At 40.8% G+C, this 9,601-nt stretch overlaps 1 protein-coding gene across 1 annotated transcript; it reads right to left on the bottom strand.

Moving 5' to 3' along the window:
- Positions 1–7,036: 7,036 nt before the first annotated feature.
- Positions 7,037–9,069, bottom strand: LOC104909824 (amine sulfotransferase-like). Its single transcript, XM_019613020.2, has 3 exons — positions 8,946–9,069; positions 8,113–8,293; positions 7,037–7,431 (listed from the first exon to the last, which is right to left on the bottom strand). Exons 1-3 carry the CDS (start codon positions 8,952–8,954, stop codon positions 7,307–7,309), a joined length of 315 nt encoding a protein of 104 aa, XP_019468565.1. The 5' UTR covers positions 8,955–9,069; the 3' UTR covers positions 7,037–7,306.
- Between the last annotated feature and the right edge of the window lie 532 nt (positions 9,070–9,601).

Below are 9,601 nucleotides of genomic sequence, written 5' to 3'. Positions count from 1 at the left end.
TTTTCACACCTTCAAACATAACCTGTTCCCACCCTGGCTCTGGTTCATCTTTAATTACTACCTTTTTTTTTTAATGTGATTTTATCACATTATTTAAATGTAATATTATTTATTATTTATTTATTATTATTATTATTATTTATTATTATTTTATGAATTAAAATTCATAGAGAGAATTTAGCAGAGACTCTCAGAGACCCTGCAAAAGACAGAGTAATGAGAGGGTTGAAGCAATATCCCACTCCATCCATTGAGATGCCTCATCTTTTTCAGTGCTCAGGAGCTACTTGGACAATGCCCTCTAAACCATAATACAACTTTTGGCTAGTGCTGAAATAGTCAGGCAGTTAGGCTTCGTGATCTTTGCAGGTCCCTTCCAACTCCCCTCCTCTTGAATTGCTGAGCATTTAAGAATGAGTACAAATCTCTGCATGTTTTTGACTGTTGCACACTGTGATCCCACTTATAATATGATTTGTTGTATGTTATCAAGTTACCCATAGTTCAAGTTGCAGATCATTGCCTTTATCACACTGTAAGCTTGAAGTGAAAGGTGAAGAAGAAAAAAGTCTGCAGTGAAAATATGGTCTGCTAATATATCCCTATGAGGAAAATAATTGCCTGGAAACTGCACACTAAAGAAAACTGCTAACTGCAGAAGAGAAGTCACTTCATTGTCCTGCCTCTGGAGACAGCACAGAAAGAGATCAAAAGTGACAAAATCCATGCTTGTTTGATTATTGTGCAATTACCTTGCACAACTATCATGCAATTATTGTTAGGGCTCATACACATTTAATTTTTCTTTTGTTAAAATTGATTCATGTATTTCAATGAATTTTTTACCTCTTCAGTACCAAATTCATGTATTGGTGATATTAAAGGTTGATACAGCCATAGATAAGAGTTTGTATGCACTCTTCCTTCCCCAGGAAGAGGCTAAGATGTAAAAGACAATGAGCATCCCTGTGATTAACACATTATACCTGTTTTACATTTCTTCAGACCACATGGTGCCAGACTGAGTGAAATACATTTCAGTCTTGAGTAAGTAATCGCTGAATCACAGAATCACAGAATGGCCAGGGTTGGAAGGGACCTCAAGGATCATGAAGCTCCAACCCTCCTGCCACAGGCAGGGCCACCAACCTCCACATTTAAACCAGACCAGGCTGCCCAGGGCCCCATCCAACCTGGCCTTGAACACCTCCAGAGATGGGGCATCCAACAACCTCTCTGGGCAGCCTGTTCCAGCACCTCACCACTCTCTCTGTAAAGAACTTGAGACTAAGTAAGAAAGACTATTGACTACTGAGACTAAAGTAAGACTATTGATCTGGTTTACATGGAATCAAGATCATCTTATCATAAGATAAGAGGTATTACATTCAGAGCAACCTTCATATAATTATGTGAGATGCAAAGACAAATCTGCTGTGATTTATAGCACACAGACACACAAGTAAACTATTGTAAGAGATTATTCTTTTACATCATTGTCTCAAAGTTGCTGGGGACACAGATAGACAAGTCCAAGCAAGTTCTGGGGAAGGGTTGAGAAATCCTTTGTCTGAAGGACACAGATGGACAAAGCCAGGGGCAACAAGAGAGAGAGAAGCTGCAGATTAATGGCCAGGAAGCAGTCTTTTGTGTGGGCTTATCTCAAGGAAGATGGCCATCTCAGGAGGTGCTGCACATGACCCAAGCACCCAGGAATGCCACACTGGCAGAAGGATAAAAAATGCACCTGCAACCATGAGGTTTAGGTTTTCTGTCAATAGATTCCTCGTGAAGAAGAAGAGGTTTGTGACATGAGAAGCCTCACAACCTGCCTCTCTCCCTCCTGGACTTGTTCTGCGCTCTACCTGCATGCAGAAGAACAAAGGTGTCTGCCATCAGATTCCTCACTATGGAATTCCTGCATGCTGATGGACTCTCCTGGGCCTGCTATCTGAGTCCTGCTGCTTCCTCCTGGACTTACCCTGCGACTTCTTCCTGCTGCCTGCTTGCTGCCCAAGGCCGGCAACGCTGCTGCTGCTCTCCCCCTATGCTTTTGCCTCAAACCTTTGAAACGGTGTGCAACAGGACCACTGCTGGATCTTGGTGGTGACTATCCCCGCTTTACGCAATTCTTGCTTATTTCCTATCTTTTCTATCGCCCTCCTTCCCTTCCCCATCACCCTAATTCATAATGGTCGCTGTCTTTCCCTTCCCTGTCTCCCTGATCAGGATTTATAGTAAACTGGTCGGACCAACATTTGAACCATTGTTTCTTAATCTCATGCCAGGTATACAGATATTAAAAAGAACCTCCTCTCCCTCCTATGAATTGAAGTGAGACAACTATCTAGCCAAAAAGCTAAACAGCACAACTATTTCCTTACCTAACACATACAAGAAACTATTTCCTTACCTTACACATACAAGAAAGCAGTTCCTTGACCTAAAAATTTTATTTGTCCATTATGTTTGTCTTAAGTTCCTTTAGGCAGACAATAGTGGGTGAAGGGAAGGGAAAGAAATATAGCTTCAAAAGCTCCTAAATTCATATATCACACAGAGGAAAGAAAGTTTGTGCTGGGAACATACATTAATGGCTAGAGCTGAAAATATGTTATCTCTACACCAGATGCAACAGTGACACTCTTTCTTACTTCTCTGCTCTTTCCTTTCCTGGAGCTAAATTGTAAAGGAGGCACACAGTAAACAGACAAGGTGATAGCCTATGTTAAGTAAATTATACTCATGCAATAGATTCTTATCCCGCATTTTCGTTCAGTACATTCTTCATAATATGTTAAGCTTAAACCATTCTGAGCCCACATAGACTTATGAAAGAAAACAAAGTCCTCAAAGGCTGTTTTATGACCATGTTGTTTACTTAGGGGCAAGAGTATGCCATAAATACATCTTAACAGCTACCTTTGGTTTCAGATTTTCTAAGACAAAGTGCAAGTTTAAAGGTAAAGCAGCAATAAATTCATGGAAATCATCTACTGTATTATTAGTGGTATAGTATTTTGGTAAATTCTAACAGGACTTCAGATAAGCTATGTTCTCACCTATTGTCTGGTGAGCACTTCATGGCTAGCCTTCCTGCTGGGGCAACATTTACAACGCACCCAGTTTTCTCCCCTATTTTTCCTCATGCAGACCTATGCCTGTACATAGGTTTTATGGAATAGAACACTAATACATGACTTATCTTCTGTTTCAAAGCATTTGGATCTACTTTTTGATTTAAAAGTGCCTGAAAAGTATTGTGGGTTCCCACAGAGGGTTTGATGAGATGATCAGAGCTCAGTGCAGCTCTTCAAGTCGCCAAAGCAGAGTGAGGAGAGCATCTGGAGGACACTGATATTGTATTATGATCCTCACTGAGCTGGCCATAGTAGAAGGTTAATAAAATAAGCTAGTTCCTATGGTGCTACAACAAGAGTGGTTTTGTAGCACCAAGGTGTCCCTAAGAGGACAAAGGCAAAATAGGAGCCTTTACTGGTGAGGTGCAGTGTATGCAAGTAGAGCAGAACAAATTCTTTGGTGCTGCTCTCTATGGCAGGAAAAACATGGTCTGAAGCACAGTCCTCTCACTCCCAGGAGTTTCAGCATCCTGCTTTACCTACATGCTAATTCCTTTTACCTTCTACAGACACACAGGAGGCCTTATCAGATCAGTCATATTTGTCAAGACAGTGAAATCATCCTGCTGTCAGGTCTGTTTGTCCTGGTATGAAATCAAAGTGCTCCTATCAGCAACAGTGCCATTTCAACAAGCTAGTAATATACTTAGAGGTCCTACTTAAATGCAAAAGTTTCCCCACTGCTGCAAGTACAAATAAAATAGAAATTTAAAAGGTTATCCTGACCATAGGTAAGCAACAAAGCAGTCTATGTATTCAGCTATGCCAGCATATAGGATTGCACTGTCCAAAGTGAGCCAATAGGAGGAGATTTGTCAGTATTCTGGCTGTTTCTGCTTTGAGCTGCAATGGGAACCTTACTGGGACTTGTTCTTCCAGTAGCTCAGAATTCAAGAGGGGTGCAGTGACTCTGCTGAGAGGGTGCCTTCTGCACCAATGGCATTGGGAAAAGCAGCTCCCTGGCAGCCTCATGTTGGAGGCACTTTGCCAGCACTTCTTGGCATCTTGTTTCTTGAAGTATTGCTTCAAAGCCACACATCTTCAAACAATGAATGACATACTTCTCTGCAGCAGCCGAGTAAAGCAGATGCACTTTTTATTCACCTATTGGTTATTTTTCTAACATTTTAGGTACTGCAGAAGCAGACTTAAAACATAGATATGAACTTCAGATGTAGACAAAAGATATAAGGAATGTAATGGTATTGGTTACCATCTGTAATCAGAACAAAAAAAAAGGTGAAGAAATAAAACAAATGCATGCTTATGCATAGACGTGTATAGCACTTTTCCATAACGTATTTCCTGTACATATACTAACCTTTACCTTCATCTAACAATGAGTTTTTCTGGACAAGCAGTGAGCAATAAAAGACACAGAAAAAACAAATGGTGTGAGCTAATGGAATGAAAGCTTCAAGAGTCAGGAAAGATGGCTGCAAGGAAGATGACTATAGAGACTTTCAGCATTTACAGAAGCATAAACATCACCATATGGCACTGCTTTTATTGGAACATGACGGGGAGAGGTGAAGGAAGAGAGAAGTTCAGGAAAAAGAAGAGTGTTCTGTGAATAATCATGACAGAGAAGATACTGAGAAATAATTTACATTAAAGAAAATTATCATCTTTTCTTTATACATACTTCTGAATATATATATATATTTTACTGAGGTATATAAAGAGGTTATTTATATACAAATCTATATGATATATATATACGTATGTATACATAGAATTTCACTGGCAGTAATGGCTATGCGGCATGAGAAATAGGAAGATTGATGAAGGACTAGTTAAACACCAATATTCTGTCCTGCTTTAAGCAAGGCTTTCATGATATCTCCTTTCCTAAGTACTACGGAGAAAACCACTATTTTGCACAATAGTAACTGCTTTGCTTTACTTACGGTTGTTAAACTTCATATTTTCTCTCTTCAGAATATGCTGCAGATTTGATTTCTCTAAATTAATTATATTTTTGAAAAAAAAAGAAGAAAGGAATAGGAGACTCAGTGATCTTAAATTTTCTATAGATACAGTCAATCTACAAGGAAGCTCTACTTATATTAATTTTTCTATTTAGGGAAGATACATTACCTCAGAATTAGGAGTGATTTGGGAATGGGTTCATCCATGAAGTTGAATTTACCACTGAAAATGTTATAATAGGTGGAAATGAAAGATGACTTAATGCTAAAGTAAAACGAAGCACTGGTGTATGACAGTAGGCAACATTTAGGAGATAAATGCTTCCCAGCTGGAAAGTAGATCCTCTCAGCCTTTGCTACTATTTGACAACACATGGTATGAAGAGTACAGTTTTCCAGATACCAGTGGTTATCACAGCAACACCTTTTCCAAAACAGTTTGCTGTTTATGATATGATAACTGCTGTAAAAAACAAACTCATTTGCAATACTTGCACTGAAAATTCAGAGTAATCCATGTAGCATTGAAAGTTCTTTGTACATGAAAACTACTTCAAAATAATCAGGAGATGGAATAAAAACTTAACACTTATCTCCTGTGTACAGCTGTCTCCTGAAAGGTTCCCTACAATGTCTTGCATGACAACTCCAAAAAAAGAGAGGACCAGTACTGAAATAAAGTGCTAGGAATCACCTTGCAAAAGTGAGCTCTTGTCTAAACTTGAAAATCTTTGCTTCCTGGGCAGAAGGGTGCAATGCAATTCACTAAAAAAGAATGAGACTCTGTTCAATTTTTTTCTATGAGGAAGAAAGCAGGGCTCGTCAAAATCCACATTTTTCCCACGTTTCCCTCACAGAGATCTGCCACAGCAGTAAGGCCAAGGCTTTTCTGTGCAGGTGATGGGAGTTCAGCATCTCTTGATGTGATCCATTACTTCAGGTCAGCCCTTTGTCTCATATCTGTTGGTGGACTGGGAATAAAAGACTTGAATGCCCTGGGCATGCACAAGGTATGGCTTTTGTACCCAGATACATCAAGGTACACCTGGTACACAGGTAGATGAAGTTACACATGCACCCTGGTACCCAGTATTTGGAACTCAGATGCCACAGTTCCTGATGCAGCTGAGGAACTCTGGCTCTGTGAAGACATAGAGCTCTTTGGAACAGGAAGTGAGAAGGCAGTTGGGAACATTTTGGGATGAGGTGTCAGCAAGCAATCAGGTTGAGCACAAGTTGCAAGCCTGCTGAGGAATGCTTTATGTCTGGGATGGGCTTTCTTTCCCCATCCTGAAAGCAGTAGAGGTGAGACCAACGGCAGTCCAGAGTTCTCCATCCTGCAGAGCTTCCATCAGCCCTGCAGAGAGATTGAGTTGGAGGTGTGGGTGCACTGTTACTTTTGATATTTTTGGCATCTGAGACAAGATGTGGAGCCCAGCAGGCATACAGCCATGCTTCTGTCAGTAAGCAAAGTGAGAGATACTCAAATACACACCCGTTGTTAGCTGCAGAGGTAATAATAGTTATGTCTTTCAGATTCTCACACAAGTTAGAGGTGTGTCATTTGGCCTCACAGATTACACAAATCCTTATGTAATCATGTATTGATTTTTTCTGTTTGTTTGTTAAAATCATGAACATATCATGGGAATCATGGACAGATTAAGCACTGATAGTGAGTCAATGTCTACATGAGTCACAGACTGCTGGTAGCTTCCTATCACAGCAGCTCTAGAAAGTCAATCTGAATGATAGTGAGCATTCACCGAAAAACTGCTATGACGATGACGTGTTTTTTCTCAAATGTTCAAGGGGCAAATTGTCAAATATGACCTGAAGAACTGTAACAGACAGTGTAGTGAATTGTTTCAGTCATTAGGCAGCATCAGAACATGCAACATTAGGGCTAGTTCATTTGGCTGTCTATAACTGGGGTGTTATTAAAGCCAGTGAATGCAAATGCAATCCTGAAGAATGGAACTTGTGGTTTACTATGAAAATTAACTAAAATAATTCATAAAATTACAAACAGGAAACTGATGGAATTGAATAGCTCCTTCAGATAAGTCACATTTTCTGAATGAGTATTCTGTTATTTATCTATTACATATAATAGATATTTATACATTTATTATTTCTACAACATAGCTGAAAATTGTCATATTATGTTCTTCAAGGACTTCAGGTGTGTCCATCCATGATGAACATCAAAGAGAGGCAAAACTCAAAGCCAGGCTACATTTCACTCTCTGTATCCCAGGTGAATTTGATAGGCAGGGTCTGTATTTTTTCTTTAAGGACTTCATCAAACCTTTCACTCTGAGCCACTGTCATCGTGTTTTTCCAGTCTCCAACGGTGCCTGAGGAAAGAAGGAGCAAAGGGAGGTGAGAAGAGGAGCAGGCACCTATCTAAAGCTGGCCTTCCACCAGGGAGATCTACTCTCCAGAAGCTGTTCCAGGCTTCCCTGCCATCTCCGTGTTGCTGGACTACCAAGCAGGGCTTTGTGTGCTATTTGGAGGACGCTTTTCCAAATCTGGGTGCGCCTCCCCCTTTAATCCCTCGGCATTTCCTCCTGCTCTGCACTTCAGGACACTTTAGCATTGCCAAGGAGCCCAGGGATGCCATGTATTGACCTTCAGGATAGTTGGCTGAGGTGGCCTGTGCTCACACAATGTAGCTGGTTGTTGCCTTGAAAAGGAAGAGTAAGTGTAGGTGAAGGAGACTGGCAAGACAGCACTATTTTCAGCCTTAAATTGCCTCTCCTGATAGACTGACTGTGTTCAAATCAAATTTGTTGCCATGCCCAGTTAGTAAGTTCCTTGGTGGCCCTGAAACATTGTCTTTTTCAGTTTGAGCGAGGCTTTTCTCCCCAGTGAAAGCCACCTATCTGCTTAGCCAATTGCTCATAACCATACTGAAAGAGTTAATTCCATCTAATCCGAGCTCCCCTTTTGAGACTGGGGCAATCCAGATAAGTTTATAGAACCTATGTTCATATTTCATCAAGAGTAGTTGTTGCAGTGGACTGCTTCTGTTTTACCTTTCCGTAGAAATCTGCCCTTCCCTTTGATCGCCATGTCATCTGGCATGTTCTCGTAGTTTGCCCTGGGGTCTTTTTGCATGTTCTCAAATGTAGCCTGTCTCACAACACTTTCTATTTCCTCTTCGCTCAGCTTCTTGCCTATGAAGTTGCAGATTTTCAGCACAGCGCTTCTGAGATCCTGCAATAATGTAAACTTGAAGCATTTTGATGATGTGAAAACTAAATGCATAAAGCAGTGGAATACGAGACTGTTAAGGACATCAGTTTGAGTCCAAAGCTGTCCATCATTTTTTTACAATATCATAGTCCGGCTTGCAGCTTTTGGCCTCTTGAGAGTGATGATGCTGTAACTTGCTGCTAGAGAAGGACAGCTCTGCTCACCTGTCTGCGTCTTGCACCAGGTGCCCAGGCAAAGTCTCCCTTGTTAGCATGAAGGAAGACACTCACCTCGTGGGATTTTTGTCAGTACTGTTGTCCTAGCAAAGATCTAAACAGTCTCTAGTCTGACCTTCTAGTCTGAAATTTGGGAAATCCTCAAGTACCTCAGTACCTGCATCTTAGGGTACGCCTTTCCTTTATTCCAGAGAGGCTTTTTGGGGTGCAAAGGAAGATGACTTCTGTTATATGGGAAGGTGATTTATTTAATAATTCTTCCTAAGGACTTGCAGCAATGAGAAAAAATAACTTGATTCTCTTAAAAGACTCAATTTGTTTGTTCTCCACAACGACTAAGTGTATTCCAAGAGAAGAGCAAACTCTAAAGACTTATCTGAAAATGCATTCAATACAGGAAGAAAATATCTGGAATACAGTGATATGATGGACCTCACCTTTTTCATCTCCTCGTAGGTCAGGAAGAGTATATTGAAATCCTTTGCATGATTGTACCAGCCTGAAACGTGATCGAACCAGGCACTGGCGGGCACTTAAGAAGGTAAAAAATGGAAGAAAAAAATAAACAGAGTGAGAGAGAAAACTACTATTTACAGCCATCAGCAAATTAAAACAGTAGAATTATCAGCCTTACTCTGGCATCTCTAGTACTTTCAAGGTCTGGAGTGTATTCTTCCCTCTCTTCTGTTTCTGCATTTTCCAGAGGCTCGGAGGAGGGCTGTGTCCACAGGGCCCCAATTAGGTTGGCTTTTACAGACCGTGGAGGGACACATGGTCACAGCACCTGTGTGACCCTTTGCTGTGCTATGTAGCATTTGACCCCTGATTTCTCATAATCTGCACTAATACTGGCAGAAGCAAAAGCCTCTTTCTCTAGTTTTTGTTTTGCTTTGCTTTCTGTCTATCCCTATGGTTTCAGCTCCATAACAAAGAGCAGAAAATGTTACTGAATCCTCAGTCACGGTGCTTATACTCTAAACCAATACCCACTCCTGATAGAATAAGCAGCTTGCATCTATCTGCAGAGCCGCACACCTTGCCTGTGTTCCCTCCTATGGACCAGCTTGAATCAGAAAGTAGGGCCAAGCTCAGA

This window comes from Meleagris gallopavo, chromosome 2, assembly GCF_000146605.3.
Source record: "Meleagris gallopavo isolate NT-WF06-2002-E0010 breed Aviagen turkey brand Nicholas breeding stock chromosome 2, Turkey_5.1, whole genome shotgun sequence".
NCBI lineage: Eukaryota > Metazoa > Chordata > Aves > Galliformes > Phasianidae > Meleagris > Meleagris gallopavo.
This window is presented reverse-complemented; position numbering and strand designations above follow the sequence as displayed.